The 24,301-nt window shown below is 38.7% G+C and overlaps 1 protein-coding gene across 2 annotated transcripts in view; it reads right to left on the bottom strand.

Moving 5' to 3' along the window:
• Positions 1 to 7: 7 nt before the first annotated feature.
• The window catches only part of APPL2 (adaptor protein, phosphotyrosine interacting with PH domain and leucine zipper 2), a 37,685-nt gene continuing 13,391 nt past the window's right edge, over positions 8 to 24,301 (bottom strand). For both annotated transcript variants that reach the window (XM_032208109.1, XM_032208111.1), the window contains 19 exons: positions 23,069 to 23,128; positions 22,498 to 22,569; positions 19,053 to 19,140; positions 16,806 to 16,847; positions 16,628 to 16,686; positions 15,501 to 15,647; positions 12,992 to 13,074; positions 8,842 to 9,000; positions 7,531 to 7,719; positions 7,162 to 7,204; positions 7,027 to 7,083; positions 6,822 to 6,910; positions 4,989 to 5,141; positions 4,832 to 4,884; positions 3,825 to 3,999; positions 3,135 to 3,171; positions 2,869 to 3,009; positions 2,103 to 2,150; positions 8 to 1,572 (listed from right to left, as the gene is read on the bottom strand). In XM_032208109.1, coding sequence (XP_032064000.1) covers positions 1,444 to 1,572; positions 2,103 to 2,150; positions 2,869 to 3,009; positions 3,135 to 3,171; positions 3,825 to 3,999; positions 4,832 to 4,884; positions 4,989 to 5,141; positions 6,822 to 6,910; positions 7,027 to 7,083; positions 7,162 to 7,204; positions 7,531 to 7,719; positions 8,842 to 9,000; positions 12,992 to 13,074; positions 15,501 to 15,647; positions 16,628 to 16,686; positions 16,806 to 16,847; positions 19,053 to 19,140; positions 22,498 to 22,569; positions 23,069 to 23,128 — 1,824 coding nt within the window. In that variant the 3' untranslated portion in view covers positions 8 to 1,443. The remainder of the gene's footprint in view (positions 1,573 to 2,102; positions 2,151 to 2,868; positions 3,010 to 3,134; positions 3,172 to 3,824; positions 4,000 to 4,831; positions 4,885 to 4,988; positions 5,142 to 6,821; positions 6,911 to 7,026; positions 7,084 to 7,161; positions 7,205 to 7,530; positions 7,720 to 8,841; positions 9,001 to 12,991; positions 13,075 to 15,500; positions 15,648 to 16,627; positions 16,687 to 16,805; positions 16,848 to 19,052; positions 19,141 to 22,497; positions 22,570 to 23,068; positions 23,129 to 24,301) is intronic.

Genomic DNA, 24,301 nt, shown 5'->3' with positions numbered 1-24,301 from the left:
CAGGAGGTTTTTTTTTTAATATGACAGCTTCAACTTTTATTTAAGAAGAAGTGTTTGTGTCAGTTACTAACAGTTGTCTTCCATGGTTCTTACAAACATTTAACAACCAACTAAATGAATTTATTCCACATCAAACACTTGCAAACTGTAACTTTTCAGATGCTGTAGCACGTATTGTTTACAGAAAACCTAGTTTCCTATTAAGTGCTTCAGAAGAATTAAAGTCAGTTGAAGAACATCAGCTATTTGTTCCAGTTACCTTATCTTGATTAATATAAACAATGCCACATATGGATGGCCTCCTGCCTCCCCCCCGTACTCCTATTTATTTTTGTTTGTTCTTGCAAAACGCAGCTTCTCATGTTTTCAGGTTAAACTGGAGGGGACAAAAAATCTAAACTTATTAGCCAAGATATACAGCATTTAATTTCAGGAATGTACTGTGAAACTAGTCAATGTCCTATAGACTGATAATCTAGCATTTTATTGCTTAGCTTCTTAAAATCGAAGATTGCTGGTAGATTCTCCACTGTTGTACATCATCACAATGTTAAAAATACAAAGACCTCTATAAAAAGTACTTACTTGTCTTACAAGTTGTCTCTGGCAACTTAACAAACCTAACCGTAGAAAAACTGCACGCAGCTAACATGCCCCGCTTGTTGACTACTTCGGATGTTTGCATGTCAGTGGTTTTTAGAAGAATAAATCGAGGAGGTACAGTATGTCCATTACTTAATTACAGAATGTGAGTGCGGTCCCCATAAAGGTAAGAGTAGGCACTTAAATTTGTTTTGTAAGCTTATTCCAGATGCGATATAAAAATAGATTATATTAATAGGAAAAATTTAGTGTTTAACAAATTGTTTTGTAAATAGACTAGCACAAAAGATAAATCTTGTTACACTTAAACTAGACTAAAATAACTTCATCTGAAAATAAAGTAAATAGTGCATTTTTAACCTTCATTCAGATGCACAGAATCATGCAAACTATAAAAACTGACTATGGTAGGAAGTTTGAGGCCTGATGTTTTTTTTTAAAAGGAGCTGACAATTTACAACTTGTACTAATTTCAGCAGAAATGAAGGCTTCTCACTGTTAACCTGCAGAAGTAACATTAACCCTTTGTGGCTGACAGTTCTGCTGTCCGAACTGCCAGCAGCAAAGGGCGAATGCTGAAACATCTCCTAGGATTGTCAGCTTCCCCGCCCCCCCTCTACACTACACATTCACAAATGCAAAAATTCCCAAAGGCCAAGGTTCTGCTGTTGTTTCGCTGTAAAGCCAGAGGAGACTCCACTGCAAAGACACCACATTCTCTCTAGCACGATGACGGAAGCTGGCCTTGAGCGTGCACAGATGATTTAAAAACTGAGCTTCTTGCGAAGACTCCCTGCTTTTCCTGCTCCCAGATAGGAGGTAGGAAAGGTCCATGAGTTTTTATGCTTCTGATTCTTCCCCTTCTTCGTGTGTGGTTCCATCCTCTTCTGACTGATCGTTCAGAAGCATGAACTTTCCATCATTTGTTAATGGCACAGACTTCATCAGCTGAGCTAATGCTTCTGGGTCCTGAAGAAAAATAAAAAAAAAGAGGTAAACAGTATGTAAAAATTGGTCTTTTATTTTGAACTTTATATTGCTAAGAAAGAGAAAGAGAAAACCTTTACTGTCTGGGTAAGTTGTTATATTTATGCTTATTGACTATGACTAAAACCTCATTCCTACAATTTGTTCTGAAATCATAGCATCAAAAATATATATAAAGATGTAATGCCAGTGCATGTAAGTACTCCTACACAGCACTGAAGTGAAAAGTCTTCATGAGATTCTTTTTTTCTCCTAGGGGAGCAATGAATGTGAATTTCTAGAAATGAAACAGTAATGGCTGCAATTTGTACTTCATCCAAACAAGTTTTTTTTTTCACACTTTGTCAAACTAAGTTTGCAGTTATGAGCTACCCTAGAGCCTGTTTTTACATGCCTGCACAACTTTGTCATTATGAGTAGGGATGCTTTTTTCTTATGTACAGGAGAGCTACCTGGACAGTGTCACCAAAAGCAGAAAAGACAGACATTTATGGGGAGTCAAACAAACTTACCTTCTGTGCCTCAATGATTTCTTTTCCCAAGCTGATGGCGTAACAAATCTAGAAAGAGAAATGTATGTAAAGATCAGGGTTTTTTTTGTTTTGTTATGGGTTTTGCTGCTTAATCAGGACTAAGACACAGAAGCATCGATGCAAACTTAGTTTTAAATACAGGTGTAAAAGGAGAGGTAGAAAACCAATTCACTGTAATAACTACATAAAAATAAAGCAGTCTTATTTCAAAGCTGTCTTAGAGATGAACTAAAGTTTATCTTTGTACTCACTTTTTTTTCAGTGTGTGAATTTTTATTCACTAAACTATTTCCAAACCTGGGAATCTCCCCCAGTACGCCTCAGAATGTTGTTGTTTAAGAGAAAACTTCTCCAGCATCTTCCTTATTTAGAAGTCTCTTATTACGAGACACACGGCAATTGCCACAGTACTGTTAACACAGTATGGCTGCCTTTTTGGTGAGAGCTTTCCAGCTATATTTGTCTCAATATCACTGATAAATTCATTTTTTCAGTGTCATCTAGATGCAGACATGCTTTTCCATATCTCTTAATGTTTGTATTAGCAATCTCCCCCTTTCCTTCTTACAGCCAATGCAGCAGCACATACAACAGATTGGAGCCTTTTTAGACATAGGCCAATTCATGTTTACCTACTAAGAAATCTGGTTACTCTCCCTTCTGTAGTACTGTTTCCCAGATGTTTAAGCCAAGACGCCTAGGACTTGTTTTCTAAATAAAGTATGTTGATAAACATTACACAAACCTTTTCTCCTTCTGTGTTGCTCTCAAAAACGTATGCGCTCATGGAATCTTCTCCTGGAGTCTCACTGAGATGGACCACAAAGCCAATCAGTCTCCTGTTATCCTGATGAGCAGCAAACTGTGTCACAGTGGCAAGTTCAAACTAAAAAATAATAATAAAATTATTTTTTTAATCAGTATGTAGTTAGCCTGGTCCAGAGCTAAGATTCATGTGACTAAGTATACAATGCTGTGGTAAAAAAACAGATTCAAAACAAAGTTACTTACACTTATTCGTGTAACTTGAGTTTGAGGATCTATTAACCTGCAATTGTGTGTAGGGAGAAAAAGAAAGTAAATGCTTTTTAGAATGACTCCTAGCAGTAATTTCAAGGTGCTTTATAATAGTAAGGCAACCACTGAATCAGTTTTACAGATAAGGAAACACATGCATATAATCAAATGCTTTAGCCATGACTTCAAGTCAGTCAATAGCAAAATTCAACTCTAGACCCTGATTTTCAGCTGCTTTACCTCTTGGTCTCATCTTTCTGAATCACTAATTTGGTAAACATTCTGCCTGCATGAGCTAACACTGTATGTGCCTGTACTAAAATGCAACCCAGCTAAAGTGGACGTCTTGTATAGCCATATTCTACAGCAACAATACTGACACCAGGACAGCGCAATGCCTCTCTCGCTGTTACTGCATAAGAGGTAAGAGAAATCTCTCAATGCATTTTTCTTTTTGCATCTTTTCCTGCATGGTTGTAGGGTCTTGGAGCCCCACTGCACCCTATTAAGTTTTGGTAGGATGTTCTTACAGCAAGTCAGGAGGGTATTGCACTAAGTAAAGTGAATCTCAGGATCTTGCTCCCTGAAGGGCGCCTTCCTTGGAAAAGGAAAAATTACTAATCACAAGTTGCACAAAGAAAAGATAATACTGACAAGAGAGAAGCCACAAAGATTTTACAGTACCTCAAGCTCTTGCTGGTGACCATGAGATGGGATTCAGTCATTCGGAAGATGTTATGAATGGCACGAGCAGCTAACACTTGTCTCATAGCTTCATAAATCACCTCACTCGTGTCATCTGACTGGACAGCCATAGATCCTAAAAACCGAACTACGAACATCTGCTGCAAGAGTGAATCTGGAAGATAAAAGGCATGACAGTTTTCACGGTGCCACTCTGATTTGCCAGTAGCTGGAAAATACCCATGGAATTATTTTTTTCCTTTTAGGAAATCCAACAGTAAACTCGTGGGTGGTGACTGTGTGGGTGTTGGCTTCCTTCTATGAGCCAGGCGTTGCTCTGACCCAGTTTTAAACTGCCTGAACTGGCAGCAAGCAGGAAAAAACAATCGCAGCTGCTCAGAAGCTTTAAAAACTGTAACTGGTCCTTTATGAATTGTTTGATTAGCCAGTGAAATTCACTTTGCTTGTCTTACTATCAGGTGGAGGGACCACAACACCCAAACCGATAAATGGATGGTTTTGCATGAGCCTTAGCTGCTGACAAACTAATTATTTAAACTTGTATCCTCCTTGCTTTGATTTTCTGACCTTCTGACCCTACTGCAGGTGGTTCCAATGAGGTGTTCATAAAAGCCTTCCCTGCTTATTGACTATCACAGTAATTCTCTTACTGAGAATTACGTAGCTTATTTACAATTTTGTAGTCATTATGTGAAAAAGCTGTCATTTGGTCCGTCTCCCTTTATGGTTAGTGGTGAGCAAGGTAAAGCAGGATAAGCTCTGCTGAAATGTGACTGCTCAAGAGCTACAAGAGCTGTGTCTATGTTGATGTTTGTCTTCATAGGCAGTGATATTTAAAAGACAGGCTTCTGAACGTAACTAGCTTCAACTGGTTGTTTCTGCTGCTCTCTGATGTCAGGTCTTTCCCTAAGAGGCACTGGATAGGCTGACAGCTCAATTATGCCTAACATCATGACTAATTTTATCTGGAAAAATGCAGCACTGACCTTCTTCCTCATTTTTGCTACTGTCTTCGGATTCCCCAAATGGGTTTGCACGCCTGTGAAATAAGAATAAAAACTGGTCACCACATACAAGTGCTGTAATACCTAATATTCTCCTCTGAAATCACTCAAAGCGAGCAACTCCTGTCTCTGACCATACCTGCCACCTCTGTTCTGGTCCAGGAATTCTGTGGCAGGCAGGACAATGTCAAACTGAATCGGTGTTCCAAGAGCAATGAGTTGTGTGGAGTCTTGAGCACCAGCTGATTCATTGGGCGTTGTTTTATCATTTTCTGTATTCCTTACATTCTGGCTAAAGTGAAAATGGAAAAAAAAAAAAAATCAATCACTGACACCATATCTTTGCTTTGGAATGGAGACAAGATTTCCAAAGATCCAAAAGAATCCAAAGTAGATTGAACCAACATTCGTTAACATAAATAAGAGTATATTTTTTTATTTACCCATTCCTGAGGTCCCTAATAAAATCCTCATTCTATTTTTTATACCTAAAATTATTGGGGAAAAAAGTAAATAGTGGTATATGAAACCTGAACACAGCCCAACTCTTTGTGGACTGACAGGAAATAGGTTGCTATTGGCCTCCCTGCCCTCTGGTGGCCATATTTACGGTCACATTACCAGTGCAAACAGCAGGGACCTGGATTTGTTTCTGAACTCTTCCTTAAATAGTGATCCTGACATATTTTTGAGATCTCATTTGGCCACAAGCTTCTTTCAAGGTGGTAGTTAACAAACAAGTGTCCTGAACATTTTTCAAGCAGGATGAAATTGTAAGTTTCCTACAGCTACAGAAGTCTTAACTATACATGGTCGCTACATACACACTGGTTTTACTAGCAACATCTTCTATTCTACAAAGTTGGTTGTATACTGTACATAATATATATATATATATATACTATGACGTAAAAGTGACTTGTGAGATTAGCTGTCAATGAAATTGTTTGTTCCTTTGCACAGTAAAATGTCTGGTGATTGTTTTCTATGTATAAAATTCCAATCGAAGTGGAACAGCTGTAACTCCTAATAAAATGGGAAAGAAAGCCACTTGACTGGCGTTCCCCATACCCACTGAGGAACTTTGGAATCTAAAAGCAGTCACAATAAAGGGAATAATAAATCATAATAAGGGCATTGGTCTGAGAGATAGAAGATCTAGAAAAGGTTTGAATTTCTAGAAGAAAATACCTGAGCACGAATAATACAATTTTTGACATATCTTACAGAGAACGTTCTTTGTTTAGAAGTCAGCATGAAACAAACCTGCCCTATTTTTATTTATCACATTGCTGCTGAAAGCAGGAATTTAGTCAGGAATTTAGTCCAACAGAAGGCTTGAAAGCCAACTCTGATCATGGAGCCTGAAGGATTCCTACTGGGCAAGATGCTGGGATTATTAACAAAACAAATACAGAGAAACCATACATAAAATATATATTTTGAATACAAGCATATCCTAGGGCATGATTAACAATTTTTGAAGGGGGTGTGTGTGGCAGGGAGCTTTATTGATTGACCTGAACGAGCACAAGAGAACAATAGCAACTATTTTATCAGCCCTCACAAGGCATACTCCTGTGTCAGACTGACAGGAATTGGTTGCAGTGATGTGTAAGAATAAACTTATTTAAATGTATAGCGGGGGCTCTGCTGTATTATCCACATTACAAGTCATTCCCTCGCTGAAAAATGGTTACAAGTAAATCACTGTTTGTTTCAGAAGAAACAGCAAAAACAGAATGGCACCTACAAGGACCTTCAAAGCTGCAATGTGGAGCAATAAGCATTACCCTCAACACTTTGCATCTCTTCTGGCTTTCAGTAGAAAACATCAGAAATAGGGAAATTTTCTGGAAATAAAAAAGGTTTGTAAAGCCAGAGCCCAGAGAGGCCTGGGTGACAGCTGCCCTGTCAAAGGAACACAGCTGAGCACACAGCAGGCTCTAGTCCATGAAAGTGAGCATTTTACCTGGAATGGTGAGCTTCATGTTTTTTCCCAAAGGTGGTAATGGGAGTCACTGCTTGTAGGGCTGTCTGGTTTAACTTGATTGCAGCTGCCTAGGAAAACAAAACAGCAACTCTTTTACATTTGTACATTGGGTGTATCGTCTTGTAAAGAACAACAGCAACGCAAGTTAGAAGGAATGGACTGAAATATGGAAACAAGCTCCCACCTCTGGATTGTCGGTGAGATAGATCTGTCTGGAGATGTTGTTGATGGCACATATCCACTAGAAGGCAAAAACGAAACTCAATTCTTCAAGCTCACTTGTATACAAAAATGACAAACATTAAGATAATATTTTTACCTCTTCATATTCCTTCTTGCTTTCTGCTTGAAGAGTTATACCCCTAAAATGCAAACACAGTGTATCAGTGCTAGCAGTGGACAGAAGGAATGTCTGGCTCCCAGTCTTATAATAAAGCCACCAAACTTTGTCTCTATTAACCATCAAAGGAACAAAAATCATAAATAAGCTGCAGCTAAAGCAGCTTTAAATAGTGCCTTTGCGTTTCAGGCAGTTGTGGGGGAGGATGGGAATGAACACGGTTTTAATTTGGGAACAGCTTTCTGGAAACCCAGAAAGGCTTACTATTACAGCAAGCATGTTTTACAGGAAACAGCATCCGAAAGGGTAGGCATGACTGGCTGTCCTCAAAGAAAACCTGTCTCATACGCTTTGCCCGTAGGAGTAGTAATCTGGAAGCAGTATCTTCTGTCTTCGCAGTCTACAGCCATAACAGAGCAGTTGTCCAGGTCCTGAATCAGTCCTCCAGCTACCGCTCCCCTCGGCTGACACATCAAGTTGCCACCTTGAGTGAAGAAATAGAGTCTTTCCCAGGTTGTAGTCACCAGACCTGTTTTACTACAGAGAAGATGCAATGATAAAGACTTGTTGGTATTTAGAAATGATTCCAAATGACCTTACGAAACTTCAAACAAACCCTGGTGCTAAAGCTGAACTTTATGTTCAACCCTGGACATTTTTTAATGATGAGTCTCTTTAGAAGTAAAAACATCGCCTATTCCTAGCAGAGACTAATCCTTAATAAAAGCTGGAGAAATAAATCAATTCTAAACATCCCAAGTCACTGCAGAGAACCTTTTTCTCTCCTAGTTAAGGAATAAACGAATTGTTAATACTGAGTAACTGACACGAAATACAAGTAAGATTGATTTAAAAAAAGAGGTATTTTCAGCTGATGAGCAGCATGAGCAGTTTCAAAACAGAGCCATCATAAGAAAAAGTGTCTTCTGCAAGTATTACCTCATAACCCATCTCTTCCCTAGCTAAGAAGTCCTTTCTATTATATTGTAATCCAGCTCTTAGAATGCTGCTATAAATAAATAAATATCCCATACGAAGAAAAAAAGAACAGAAGATTACTAGTCAAACAAAAATGACCTGAAGCTTAATTAATTACAAAGGCTGGGTTACTATATGCCACCAAACTCTGCTGCTGTATATACATAGCTCCTGCGGAAGGTGATGGAAGATTTTATTTGGAAAATCTGCAGAAGCAACTCTACGTATGGTATATATTCCAAGTTATGCACTTGCATTGTCCACAAAACTTCTAGTTATGCAAACAAGGTGGTTTATGAAAACCCATATTAAATACAGAATATAGCTCTTCTTTGTAAACACCATGTTTTCATTAGCCCTAAGAATTAGGAACAATCTGGGCCCTGCCCCACAAGCTTCTAATTTTTAGCCAGCTGAACACAGGAACTATCCCTGAAGGTGAATTCATCCAGAAGTAAATTTCTGTGTTCAGGGAAACTGCCTCAAATGCCTCTAATTGGTTTAAACTTCTAAAACATGCTGTCAAAGTTGACAAAAATACTTTGAGCTGAGGGGCAAAGCTACTGCAGTGAACAAGGAGTCTAAAACTTCGTTACCTGAGGAGTCTTCAAGATCTAAAAAGAAAATATGTAGCAACAAGTTGGCGATTAAAGAAATGAGCAAGTAGAACAGCTTTCTTACTTTCTAAGATTCAGGTAGCCAGCCTTCTGGATGAGGTTTCTGTTGATAACAGGTGAAGTTACATCAGAGTCTGGGGTGTAAACAGACTCATTAACTGAAATCAAGTCCTGCTGGGATACCCTCATTTTTTCAGCTTCAGCATCCAACTCTCCCTGTATGCTGGAAAACAAAACAACACAAATCCAAAGCCATCATTACTCAATTTATACCAGGTTATAGCTAACATCGGTAACGCAACATGAACAAAAACGCCAGCTGAGATCAAATATGAATCCGATTGAATGTATAAACATTTGAGTAAAATCTCTTACTGGTTTGGAGAGTAATGAATGCAAAGATAAGATTTATTTTAAGAGCAGATTTTATAGGAAATGTAACATAAGACTACATGCCCTAGGCTTTCTCTAAGGACTGGATAAATCCGTTCAGTTAGGAAAGAATTGAAGAAGCAGCATACTATAGGGAATTGCTCCCAGAAAACGCCATCTGAAGCTGACAGACAAGATGCATACACTCTGAAGATATTAACACTGGTTTAAGGAAAATATGGCTGTCTTTGGAGGCTGGTAGCAAAAGCACAGCCAGGATTTCCCCTTGCTCTTTATTTTGAAATCCCAGCTGGAAAGTGTCTGAACTTGCTCTCAGTATTTCTCAAACAGTAGTTAGGCTTTTTTTCCCCTCCAATTTGTGTTGAACGTCTTCTTTCCCCAAACAGTATACAGAGATCAGAATTATTCTGTAAGCCTGAAATGAGTACACAAGGCATGCTGAGAATGAAGAGGTAAGTTCTTCTTTTGAAACAGAGAGAAATCTTCTAAAAGCAACGCATGTATGAGTTTGCATGACTTAACATATGCAAGTGGTGCTCTAATATAACAGCACAGTTCAAAGTAGGCCTTGCTATAGTACTTCTTGACTTTCATAGAACAATTTCTTATTCTTGCCATGGTGTAACACACTGGAATTCCTGTGAATTCTCCTAGAAGCCATTTCCAAGCATATGAAAATTAAGAAGGCAACTGGGAACTGCAAGCACAGATTTATGAAGGACAAATCATGCCTGCCAACCCTGATTGTCTGCTGTGATGCGATGGCTAGCTTGGTGGATGTGAGGAGAGGAGTGGATGATGTTTGACTTGACATCAGCAAGACATTTCACATGGTCTCCCATAGCATCCTTTTAGCCAAATTACAGAATCACAGAATCATCTCAGTTGAAAGAGACCTCCAAGATCACCGAGTCCAACCTCTGACCTAACACTAACAGTCCCCACTAAACCATATCCCTAAGCTCTACATCTAAACGTCTTTTAAAGACCTCCAGGGATGGTGACTCAACCACTTCCCTGAGCAGCCCATTCCAATGTCTAACAACCCTTTCGGTAACAAAGTTCTTCCTAACATCCAACCTAAACCTCCCCTGGCACAACTTTAGCCCATTCCCCCTCATCCTGTCACCAGGCACCTGATCAATTAGTGAAATACAAACTGGAGAAATGGACTACAAGATGGGTAGAAAACATGGCTGTTTCTGTAGAAAACATTAGGGTAGAAAACATTAAAGGGTTGTAATTGGTGATACACAAAGCCCAATGAGAACTGCTTTTCAGCCTCATGAGATGAAGGCTAAGAGGAGCTCTTACTGCTAGCTGAACTACCTAATGGGAGAGCATACACCAGATGGAGCTAGACTCTCCTTGGAGGCGTGCAGCAACAGACATGAGAGAGCAGACACAAATTGTAGCAAGATACTGTGTATGTGTGTGATAGAAATACCTAAAATTGGACTGGATACAGCACAGAGCACTCTGCTCTAGCAGATCCTACTCTCGGCAGGTGACTGGATGAGATGACCTCTTGAGGTCCATATTGCAAAAGCTGTCCTTTGACTTCCAGAGAAACAATATCAGTATGTATTTGATTTCTTTATTCACTTTTCCATACTTTAGGAGTTATTAACTGCATCCAGACTATTAGAAAAACTCATGAGGTGAGAGCATAACAGTATTTGTCACTGCTTATCTTAGAAGGCCATTAACCCCTGGCACCTATGCTTTAAGCAACTTTAACCCCCTACTTGCATCCCTACTGGTTAAAGCTTTTGGAGTACGTGCGTACATGATACAGCCTGAACAGACCCTGTATTTCTTAAAAATAAAAATTATCCTGGCATCTTCATGGTTCGTGAGACTGGAATCTTCTTGCTAAGGCTCATTTCTCTTCTTTCCAAGACAGAAAAGCAAGAAAAGGTGAGAATTCTGAAATTACTTCTCCATGCATTTGTGGCAGCTAGACAAATCGGTTACTGAGAATATGTCAATGATTTCTCCTTTCTAATGTGTTTTGACACTGTTAGCAGTATTTACTATGTAAACGAAAATACTTTTAAATATGAAGAGTCAGTTTCGCAATCAGCTTATATAGATGCAAGACCACATCGCTGCTGACATTTCTAGCTGCACAATGGCTCTCATCAGCGTGTTGTTCCAAATGAAAACAAATGTGACAAATAAAAAGCTTTTAGTCTGTTTAGCAAGCAGATCTGACTCACTGAAGCCTTGTGATCCCTAGCACTAAAGGAGGAAAGGATTGGGCAGCACGTTTTTTTCAGTGGCTGTGTAACCTTTAATAATGAAACCAAGTTCTGTCGGTAACTGCTGAGCTGCAGAGTCAATCAAGATTTTGCAAGCTTCTCTTTCGGGTTTTCCAAAGACATCACACAACACCACACAACTGCACTATTTACATTTGAGTTGTACTTTCCAGCTTTGCTGCATGACGGAAAACATGAAAATCAGACTGAGCAAACCAATTGAGCAGCCTATTTTTACTTCCATTCAGTATTGTGTACTGTCCAGAGTGCAAACCCACCCGAGCTTTCAACAAGGGCTTATTCTACAGCGACAATCCAGTGATAAGATCCTAACTCTGCCTCTAAGACATCAGCAGCGTGCTCTACCTTTAATAACATGCACTATTTAAAGGGAGTTTAAAATCTGTCCTCCAACCGCTACAAATGTTATGTTGACTGTAGAGGAATTTATTTGAAAATTGAGCATAAGAAGATATATAAATAAGCATAAAATTATAGGAAATAAAGAAACATTTAGCGAAAGAATCTCCTACACAGGGAGATTACTGGTAACACTGTTCTCAAATTAACAAGCATGCATTATTTAAAATGCCACCAGAGTCAGAATAAGTAATGACTTGGAGATACTCCAATATGAAAGGTATGAAGCAATACAGCGAAGGGTTCAGCCTAGCGTTCCAGCTGATTTAAAATAAATGATGAGTGTTCTCTCTAATATGATTACATTTTAAATGTAAAGTTTATAACATTTACAAGGACTTAATTATAAAGAGAAATGTCAATCTCCATTACAAAAAGAGGAGGACAAAGAGAGGGAACAAAGAAAAAGTACTCTCAAAAGCAGGAAAGCACTGAAATAGCAAAAGCATTGAAATAGGGACTTAAACAATTCATGTTGAACTCAGTGGACTGATACAGGCTATAGCAGACGCAATGAGTATTGCCCAGGGCAAGAAGTTTTAGTTCGCTTGTGTATCTACAACATCAAACGCTACAAGACCTAAATCCTTATCTGGGAGGTTACTTTAACAATAATCCATTATTATTACAGAATCACAGAATTGTCTAGGTTGGAGGAGACCTCAAGATCATCGAGTCCAACCTCTGACCTAACACTAACAAGTCCTCCACTAAACCATATCACTAAAGTTTAACATCTAAACGTCTTTTAGATGTTGAACCCAGCAAGTACAAACACCTCTAATTCAGAACCAGCAATTATAAACACCTCTAATTCAGAATGCACTTTAGCTTTGTTATATTAAGTCTATTAACCCGTTGCAAAAAAAGAAAGCATTTGAGCACTTTACAGGATACAGTTCCTGGCTATACTGTAAAAACACTGTGCAGTGCACTGGTAGCACTTTCCTTTACATGCACAAACACACCCCCTTTCCACCTGCTACTTTAACAAAATATGCCCAACGGTGCAATGCAAGCATGGAAGCACCCTCCTGAGCCAGAAACATGGGTGCTGCCTATTATGTGCTGAAGGTTTCAGTACTATTGCTCAGAATTCAAAAGAGCAAACAAAAAGAAGCAAAAGAATTGTGCTACCTTTGAACCATGTCCGAAACAGATGACAAAAAGCTGTCCATTCTTTTGGAAAACATCTCTGCTCCTTTCTTGAAAAAGTTGATCTGAAAAATACAAATAAGAGACACTGGAAGTCATCCTGGTTTTCGTAGACAAATAACAAATTGCTTGAACTGGGTTAACAGCGATCCCATTACGATTGATGCTTTGGGCTGGCAAAAAAATACAACTGTGTTGACTTCTTGTATTTTTCTTTTTTGCTCCTTCCCACCCGTTCATGTACCCCTTTACACACACAAGCTATTGGCTGCTGACAGGTACGTTTCCAATGAATTGCTGAATGACCGCTAAGAGGGAACAGGCAGCCTCCTCCCACACTAGCCCCGTACAGAATTGGTTCTGTGCTGTCACGAGCCATTGTATGCAGTAACACCTTACCAAAAGGACTGGAACATAAATTGTCCATTAGATTTAGTAGGCCCACCTGGAAATTTATGAACTGCTACAGCAAAGTCAGACAAGAAAACGATGAAGTGTAGCTGCACTAGCAGAAGTCTCTAGGGCAATCAGTTACATCAACTACAGTTTTACCATGGATTTTGTTCTGCTAAGGCCAAGTGCACTTTTTATTACAGATGAAGAGTCCACTTTGCTGTTATGGCTCAGCAGGCATGCAGTAGCAGCAAAGCACTCAGTGTAGACTATCTTAGATTTCATTTCTGGCTGTGGGGCACACAGACATAGTTAGGAACTACTGACAGCTCTGTGAATCATGGACATAGGTAGTGGTGTGTGTGCAATTAAATATTTTTTCCCCAAAAAAAAAAAAAAAAAAAAGTGAGTTACTCTGGAAATAAATGCAAAAACATCAAAACAATTCTCTGCTGTTAAGCAATTTATTAGATATTTATTAGTATTAGTATTTATTAGTATTTAATATAAATATATTTATTATTATTACTTTATATAAATATAATATAATATAAATATATTTAATATTATTATTTATTAATATCAATTTATTAGATATTTAATCCAATTTTACTTGTGATTCCACTCCTTTTCCCTATTCCTGGGACACAGAATTCCTCTTGCCTGCAACTTACATTTCTGCAACTATGTTCTTGACCACAGATTCCCCTTACAGACAAAGGAGAGAAAGCAGACTCTTTTCAAGAATGATTCACCTATTTACTTCAGAAATCTAATGCAGAAGGGAAGAGCCCTACATTCCACTGAATAATGAGAGACTGCCATGCCTGTCTTAGATGTTGATGCCAGTTTTCAGTCAAATAGAATCACCGGTTGGAAAAGACCTCCAAGATCATCCAGTCCAACTTGAATAAACCCTCTATACTAGCCATGACTTCCAAAAAATTCTTATGTTCATTCTTTGGAAATATGAAATATTAGACATGTTTTGAGCAACTAATAAAGAAAATACATACTTTAAAAGCTAATGGGGGGAGATAGGGGGTTCACAGTATTAAAGGATTGGTATCAACTGGCTTCTGGCCACATTGACAACCTGAGACTTTCCTGTATAAAGCAATGAGAGATTTTTTTGCTAGATCAAGGAAGTTGTTTGGCTTCCAGAAAAGGGAAACAGGTGCAGTTTTTTGCTCAGGATAAGTAATTATACACTAGAGAGACAGTACGAATTTCCATGTAAAGCAAACGAATTCTCTTTAAGTACCTACTTTATATAGGACACATTATCTGCAGCAGACACAGGACACTTGACATGGTGATCCAGGCTACCATCTCAAAAGGACCACTGCATTCATTTTTCCATGACCCAATTCTCATTTTCCCTTATGCTTTCTTTCATCAGTGTTGAAGTACAATAGACCCTTAAAATGGGCAAGTCACGAGAATCAAGTGTTGTGAAAGTGCTCGGTTATTAATCTTCCTGACATCCCGGAGGGTCAGGTTAATGGTATCACTGCTGCAATTTACAGATTTGAGAAATGTGGGTTCAGCCACTATATCAAATCGCTGGCAGAATAAAGATTAGAAACAGGATTTCCCAGATTTATGCTCAATCCACCCTACTGTTCTGTCCTTCTAGTTCTCCAGTGGATGCTCTGTTCCCTGTCGTGTACACTCCTCATCAGTATGCTGAACATTATGTACCAGGAGGGGAACTGCTACATAGGAGAGTTTGTGCAGACACAGAGTAAAGAGTAGAAGTAAATGCTATTGTACAGATAGCTTAGCTGTGAAAAGAATCAACCCCAGGGTCATTTTGCATACGTGTGTATGTAAATGTATGGATAATAGTACATATTTTTCCCTATATATATACATATATACATATTTTTTTTTGCTATCTTTCCTGGATAGCTAAACATTCAACCATCTGCCACAAACAAAACCATTTGTTAGAACCTAGGCATGCTGAATAAAGTTGTTTAGTTTTCTTTTATTTTCATTTGTAAGTTCTCAAAAATAAATAAATATCCAGAGCTACAATGTTTCACTTTCCCTGGTAAAGGTATAACTGATAGAGTCATTTAACTGTCCATACCTGTCCTCGTGTATATCCTAGCATAGGTTCCATCATTGCCACTCTCTTCCTGTACTGCAGAGCATTCAGGGCACAGTAATACTGCAGAGATGAAAGATGCTGCTTTCTCCTTGCATTTGCCACTTCTTTGGCTACTTCTGCCTTAAGCTAAACAAAAATTGATAAGAGGTTGACAAAGTGTTATAGTGCATATGGGTATATTTACTGATTATTTTCAAATTATCTTTAAACAACAGTCATTACAGAACTTCTCCACGTTAAAATGAAGGATGAGAAACTAATAAAGCAAGTCCAAAACCCAAATCAACTTCGAGCCCTGCTCTGTCAAGATACTTAAGCATTTGGACAATCCCTGTGACTATAAACTAACTCAACTACCGCAACTAACATTCTAGATCTGATCTCAATGCAAGAGATTTATTTGCAGCTGAGATCACAACACAAGCCTCTAAGTGCAGAAAGCAGAGATGAATAATTCACAAGATGCTGTATCACATTCTGTTCTGCAACGCACTTTGAAAGACCATCCTGTAGGACTGAAGCACTCTTAAAGGATAGGGCCAATCACACATTTCCAGCATACAGAGGTATATTTTGGAATAGTGCTCCAGTGGGCAATGAAGAAGAAACGTAAAACAATCCCACCAACACGGTTTGGTGTACTGTAAATGAAATGACAATCCATACAGAGAAATCTAGCAGAAAGGCAGATGTGAAACAATGGTATGCTTTATAAATAGCAGACACAAGGCTTCATGACATGGTTTACAATGAATTGCACCAGTGATACAGCATCATCACATTAGCTGTACAACAGTAGGTCCATACAAATCTACTTATGGCCATTTGGATCGCATCTGTCTGAAGAGCTCCTCTGGACCTGAGGGGCTCTAGTTCAGCAAGATACTTGGTCATTTGCTTAACTTGGGGAAAACAGGTAAAACTTTGCTGAATGGTTGTCTAAAAGCTTTGTGTCTGCTTAGAAACTAAATCACAAGTAGTCTTGAGCTACCATGACTTTAACTGATGAACTCTCCAAAATTCTTAAGTGTATGTAGGGACTAGCTACAATGATGAAGACAGAACGGCTGATGAAAACTTTTCCTTTTCCCTTTTACGTTCTTTACCTTTTCATTTTCTTTCCTTTTCGGTAACCTGCTATACTTTGCCATGGACACGTCATGTTCTGTAGACAAGGAATATTATTTCTTTTAGAAATGTGATGTGTGTGTGCATAGATTAAAAATGTCTTCTGTGATATAACAGGTGCACGCCATTAGAAACAAACAAAACCAGGAAACATACCATTGCTAGCAAGGCCAAAAAGATCCTTCAACGTGCTTACTTCTGGAAAAGAGAAATTGAATATTCAAAGTAAAAGCTGCTGTAAACGCTTTGTTCAACTGAGATGACTTATGGCACTGTTAATACCTAAATCATTCCAGTCATTTCAAAACAGAGATGCACACACAAGTCATGCCTATCTTGAAAATGATAATAAACCAGATCAGTTGCTAGAGAAATTAACAGACAGATAGGAAAGCAAGAGTGAAGTTAGTTTATTTGACTGAGAAAAGTTATCACTATGAAAAAGATTCCTTATATGTCAGTGTCATTCACCCAAAGCATCGTTTCACTATGCTTTCACAAAAGGCCCTCCACTGCCTTAAAAGACCAGCAGTTCTGAACATCCTAACAATGCCTATATGATACCAAGAAATCTAATGAAGTCCTAGAGATACATGAACTAAGGGCCTTCCCTGTACATAATCTTCATCAAACTAGAACATTTTTTTTTGACTAAGCTTCTCTGTGAAAATAAGTATTTGCCTAATCCATCCAATTGCTGGCTGTGACGTTGACATAACAAACACTGGCCACCAGTTTCTGATGCAGGTAGGAGGAAGAGAAACTAAGCAGGCGACTCAACTTTCAGTAGTGTTGGGTACAAATCACTTTCAGTTCCCCTATCAATGTATGTTTAACTGGCAAAACCCTTCTCAGAAACCAACAAACTAAGCACATTCACAAGACCATAAGACCAGCCATTATGCAATTCTGAAAAGAAAATGGGTAAACTGTAGGATGTCATCGCGGTCTCTGATTATTTCTAACAACCTATTCAGAAATCAGTTTCATACCACTTTTTTCTTCCCAGAACACTTCCACATGATTCCAATGCAGAATGACAGAAATTCTTCCCAGGTGTGACTAACTTGCACCTAAAGGTTTCTATAGTACTCAATACATAACAAAATCGGAAGTAAAACAAGAACACAGTTTATCTTCTCTGCTTCCTTGTTTAATCCTATGATGAAATTTCAGTATGGCCAATCCTCTGCTAAAAATGCTGCTCTACAGATTGCGTCAGAGCAAAACGGTGGTGGGGATGGATGGAGAGAATAAAAAAAAGATTTTGACATCCAGGTAAACTGAATAAACTTCCATTTTTTTGTCACGAACCAGCTGAGGCTTTGGTTGCATCTTCTTTTTCCATCTCCTTTTATGAACTAGGGACATAATCCATACAGATGGGACCAGATTCACTGCATCAGTGAGGCCACATTAAAGAGGTGTAAGACCATTTATAGAATCAACATCTGAGCATGCAAATACAAATATTTGGTACTAGATTACAAAATTACAAAAACTAGATTACAAAATACCCATTTTTATAAGTACTTTGATGTATCCCGTGGTTTCAAATGAGATGCTACGATACCAGAAACTTCTAACAGTCACTATTTTGCTATTTATTTATTTCGTCTCCCATCAAAATGATGTTTTCCAAAAATATATAAACAGGAGAGTAAACTTCGCATGAGAAACATAGAAACATTGGTTGTTTTTGTTGTTTTTTTTTTTTTTTTTTTTGCTAAGCCCTGGAAATGCTGCAGTAAGAACTCATGTTTCTGATGCCTATGTAGGTTACAGTGTCCTTGACCTCGACTATCAACTTGTCTCTTTTGAAATCACAACAAATGTTTGCACTCCTGCTTTACTGTTTAAGGAATTTCCAAGTTTGCGCAATCAGGTTACTTGGAACTACCCCTGGATGGAAGGGGCTTAAAGAGAACTAATTGCTTATAAAGGAGGGGATGTATCATACTATAAAGTTGAAAGAGCATTCCTGCTTGTGATTTTTCAAACAACCCCAAACTCTGGAAGTGGGATAAAGGTTGTTTGCAAGCCACGTACATTGCTAAATTTCCCTGCTTTAGGCAACTGTAACATCATTGGCTTCAGTGAAATTACACTCATGTAAAAGTGGAGTGACCCAACAAAGACCAAGTTGTGTATTTTCGAACTTGCACCACAAGGGGCATAACCCATACGTGGCAAAACTGCACTATTTATGTCTGAGTAAAAGCACACGGCCTGTAAAGGAAATTCTGTAGCAGGGAAACAAACAAACAAATTAAAAAAAAAAAAAAACAACACTTTTCTGTGAGTTACCATAAGAACAAATTATATGACATTATGCCTCAGCTTATTACAAAACAAGCAAGAAGGAACACCAAGAGGAAAATTAAAATTTAAACTAAAACTTACCTGTGAGATCCTTTTCCCGAAATTGTATTATTGGGAGAACCATTGTATCTGCAAGCTGTTTTGCCAATTCAGAATGAAGAATATTGAGCTAAAACAGAGAATAGAGAAATGCTCTAAGACAGAATGTAAACAAAAAGAATAAGATACACTGTCTGCTGCTGAACAATCTGTAACCAGTGCTTATACAGGCTAATAAAACACACATTGGTAACCTTAATCATGAGAAATACAAAATTCTTAGCAAAGCTCTCACCAAAAAAAATTATGGAAGGTCCAGTGGTTTTATATTTCTACCATTTGGGATCAGAAATACCATATCAACACCACCAAGTGTCATTATTGTTCACAGAACCACAGAACCATTTAAGTTGGGAAGGACCTCTTGAGATCACCTAGTCAACCCACCTTGCTCAAGTAGGGTCAGCTAGGGCAGGCTACCCAGGACCACGTCCAGCCAGGTTATGAGAAACTTCACACAGAGACTCCATAACCTCTCCAGGCAACCTGTTCCAGTTCTTGACCACCCCTACACTATTAATCATTCTGGCCTTATCTATGCCTTCTTCAAGGCATTAAAAAACCATGACCAGAAAACATCAGTTTATCTAAATTCTGGTATCTGGGCCTTTACATTAATTACTTTGGAAACTCATGTAAAACACTCCTTGATGCCACCTAAAAAAACAGGTCCTGATCAAGACACTGATGGCTACAGACCAGCAGCCATCAACATATATCTTGAAGTGTGACATATTATCCTATTAGTTAATAACCAGGAACATGAGGCAGACTTGTCAGAAGATAAAAATGGAACAAAAACCTGTACCTTCATGCTGCGCGTTGCTCACACTGTTTGACACAGGGAACCATTCCTGTCTCTTACTTTGGTACGTTTATAAACACACATTTTGTCCAAACAAAAGACTCCAGTCAATGTAATTTGAAGTTTTCAGAGTAAAACGTAAAGCAATCTTAATTTGTATATAGTTTAATGTGCCAATTTAAATTAAAACCTTCAATTCATCCACACTTCTATTTCTTTTACTTTTTGCCCCTCATGTAAAGTCGGAAAAAGTTATGAGTATAACCAAATTTTCAAAATTACAAGTTCAATGTCTGGCAACAACAGTCACCTTACAGATTTTGTCCTTCTTTTCATAATACTTGAGCTCAAATGTCTCCTGCTAAGTTAAATGACTCCTACGGTCTTTCTGCATGCAACTGTCAACAGCAACATGCCCTTTTCCCAGTAAGAATTAGATGACCACAGTGACCTTTTTCCACCAGAAAAATTAGCACCACATTCTATGTAATGCATCTTACTCCCATTTCCACCTAGGTTGAGGCAGACCAACAAGCCCCAGTGGTTAAACTATGACCACAATAATCACGGTACTATAATCGCTCCGTTTTCCAACCTAGTATCTACCACAGCTTTCTGGTGAACACTTAAGCACCCACTGCAGGCTTTCATTGTAACCTCTACTTCCTCAATACACGTGGATGCAAACAGATGCAAGGCAAGCTTTTAAAAAAATCTTTTAAATATATATATACACATAAGTATTTGTGAAAGATCTATATATCTAACCTACAAAACGTATTTCTCCCATGGAAGTAAAAGTACACAAAATCTTTCAAAAAAAAAAAAAAAAAAAGAAAAAAGACTCATGTTTGTACATCACCTTACACAACTGAGTTCAGCCCTCAGCTAGAGTTGTTAAGCCCTATAATAATAAAGTCAGCTTTGGAGGAACAAACTGCAGAGCAATGATCCACAGGAGAACCACCTAAATTAGAGCACGAGCCCCAGCACTCTACGGGTTTTGAAGAGCCACACCTGCCATCTGTGCCCAGCAGACGAAGATGTAAGATGCTTCCATCTACTTCAGTGCTTAAAACATATTTCTGTGAGACAGATGGGGATTTTGCACTAAGTGGTTAATTCCTGCCTATTGTTTTATAAGGATCCAAGAACTTTTCATTTCCCACATGCTGCATTAGAGCTTGATGATTAATTCTAGTGAGTAACCCAGCGGGATTTCATCTGTAATTTGCTTCTATTAACCAGATTTTGTTAGGCTCTATAGCACAGAGTTACAGTTCCACTTCCATGACTAGAATCTCCTTCCGTTCAGGAAGGTTACCCAGGACACAATCACAACAGGGGGCACTATTTTACCTTCACATTTTCTGTGATTAGGCTTAGGAAGGTAAGGATGAAGTCAGTATTTCCCACTTGACAACACAATACTACACCGGGGCAACTCAACTCCTGTAGAAAGGACAACTGGAAAAGAGATACAGGGGCTAGCTAACAGATGTGAAAGGTGGTTGAGGAATGGAGCAGGTTCTTGTGAGGGAAAATGTGACTGACAGAACTGAGCAGCAGGGTTCTCCACCTTCAGCCCACAAAAGGGATGGTTCTCTTGTACCTGGGGAGGAGAATGCACTAGTTTTCACCTACTAACACATCACCAAGACAAGTACAAGACTTGTGACAGTAAATGCTCCTTTCAAGTATATCCTGAGAGCAGGCATGCAGCGGGATAAGGATAAGGGCAAAGTTAATCCTAGGAATTCTTCCCATTATATCATTAGAGTTACCCATGGAATGAGCACAGCTCTAAAATTTATAACTTATTTTTGCCCTGCAATCAACTCTCTTTACTCTCCTCTCCCCAAAAGTAAACCTTGTTATAGACCTTTGTCTTCTAAGCGAAGGCTAGAAGTAGACTAAAGAACAGCACTTTTCTGATGACACAGAGTCCTGCTCACACCAGAAAATGATGTATCAAATGAGACTGAAGCAATAAGAACCCAGATATTGACATTAGAATGAAATGTTACGTGGGCAGGTCTAACAAGAGCACATTTAAGAAGACACCTGCTACTTAGCCGCAACCCATGGGGAGTAGAAGTGTTCAGCACATACAGCTGTAGTAGCTAACCTGCCTTCAGCAGACCTTTCTGCAGCCTCCCCAGACATGTTTGGATTCTCTGTGATCCTACAGTAAAATGAGCTGCAACTGTACCACTGCACAGCTGTTCTGTGCCCATCCCTGGATGGTTTGGGCTCAAACTGCAGTATTTAAAGCTTGAAAACAGAATTTTTAAATAAAATTAAATTAAAAATGGCCCCAGTCTACCTGAAACATGTCTGACTTCAGTCTCTTTTCTAATTCCCCTATTTAGTAAGTTCAGCTTTGCTCTGTGCTTGCTCTGCGCTTGCAAGGAAGCCACAGACCCAGCTCTAGTGCTGAAGAGACCGTTACTAAAGGGTGGTATTAAACTTCTCTCCACCCCTGCATAAATGATTCTATAAAACTCTGACACGATCTGTCCTTCAGTGGGAAGGCTCAGAACCAAAAGGGCAAAGATCAAAAGGAAGAGCTCCAACATTCCATTAACATTGTAATAACAGAATAATGGCAATTCAAATTACCTCATCCACAACTTTTGAAAAGTAATGAAGGGTGGATATCACTTCTTCATCTCCTTTCCCTAAGGCAAAATGCTGAAAATAGAAAAAAGTATTTGGTTAGTAAATCAAAAAAGCTGAGTATAAAACACAAGAAGTGTTTTACTACAAAGGTAATAAATACTTTTACAAAATGCAGTAAAACGAAATGGAAAATCAATAACTCGATATATATATATATTCTTTATGCACTGCTACTCTTGTTTTAAATTAATGGATTTGGACAGCATGCAATTAATGCTTATCAGATTCATTTTAACATTATACAGTAGAACAAGCTGGCTTCTATCTTCATAAGCTTATTAACTCACATTTTGCACTTTGTTCGTCTTGTTTTTGTTTTGTTTCGTTTCTTTTAATTTTAAGGATGCTGAGAAGTGACCCAATTCCCTTGAACATCCTGGGGAATTTTACAACAGTCTTTGCATGAAATCAAATAGATCCAATGGCCTGAGCACTTCTGGAAACCACACTCTTTGAACAGGCTTCTTTTCAAGTGCTGAAGAGTAAATCAGAGGCACAATGTTGAACATACCTGCTTTTCATAGGCGAGGAGCTGCTTCGAAAGCTGTTGCGTGGCAAGACACATTTCATTCTACAAACAAAAGTTACATATTAATAGAAATAATGACAAATCTTTAGCTCTGCTGTTACTACTATTTCATAACCAGCCTCTTGACTGAATCTGCAACTACTCAGACAAACATTCAGTTGCGTGTAAACAAACAGTCCCAAAATACCTGCACAGAGAAGCAGTAATAACAGGTACATTTCACACATAATCAACACGCAGTTTATTTCAGCTTAACCTCTTTGCACAAAGGTGAAATTTGTCATTTTGTTTTCTTCCAAGACAGAATCAGGACAATCTCAAACAAGTAAGCTGTCATACTAGCATAAGAATGTTTCATATTCATTAATTTGTTAATCATCTTTCTTCAAAATCCACAAGAATAAAGAGAACCCACAGATGTGCCTCTTTAAAACGTGATCACATTTGTTAGCAAGTTTGTTAGCCTCATTTGTTAGCAATGACTTAAAACCGGGGGGAAAAAAAAGAAAAAGGGAACAGGGGAACTCAGATCTGTCTCATACTTTGTCACATCTCTCCCTTGGTAACATCCAAAACTAATCGCTTGTAATTTCATTTTAAACATTACACATTTGGAGGGGGGGGATAAAATATGCTAAGGCCATGGAGAGTTCGTAAAACCTCAGGGCAATCTCTGAACTGCTTTTATAGCTGGTATACAAAACCATTAAAACTGGGACAGAGTTTGTGTTCCCTCCCTCACCGTCCTGAGCAAGCAGAGCATGGCAAAGTTAACCATCTGGGCCAGAAACAGCTTTAATTTGGCCTCCTGCCACCTCTGACATACTGCATTACAGCCTGCTGCTTCTGTACCACTTTGGCACGTCAGGAAGGAGCGTTAATCCGGACAGCAGGGCTTGTCCCAAACGTTCAGCCCAAGAGCACAGAAAGGATAAAAAAAATAAAAGAGGCATGGCCACAGCAGCCTACGTAACAGCAGCTGTACGTGAATAACTGCACTGTGAACGCACAGCAGAAGGAGGATGAGCTAATTCTGACAATCTTAAAACCCCTGGGCAGTAACACGCACAGGAGGCTGGAGGTGTGAGGGCAGAGGCCCTCCAAGTCACAAACAAGGGCTCAGAACTGGAGTTGATCCGGGCCCAAGTTCAGGTCATGTGCACCCCATGACTATTCTCACCTCGCTCACAACAGGGGATTACAGTCTTGTTTCTT

Source organism: Aythya fuligula, chromosome 1 (assembly GCF_009819795.1).
Source record: "Aythya fuligula isolate bAytFul2 chromosome 1, bAytFul2.pri, whole genome shotgun sequence".
Taxonomy (NCBI): Eukaryota; Metazoa; Chordata; class Aves; order Anseriformes; family Anatidae; genus Aythya; species Aythya fuligula.
This window is presented reverse-complemented; position numbering and strand designations above follow the sequence as displayed.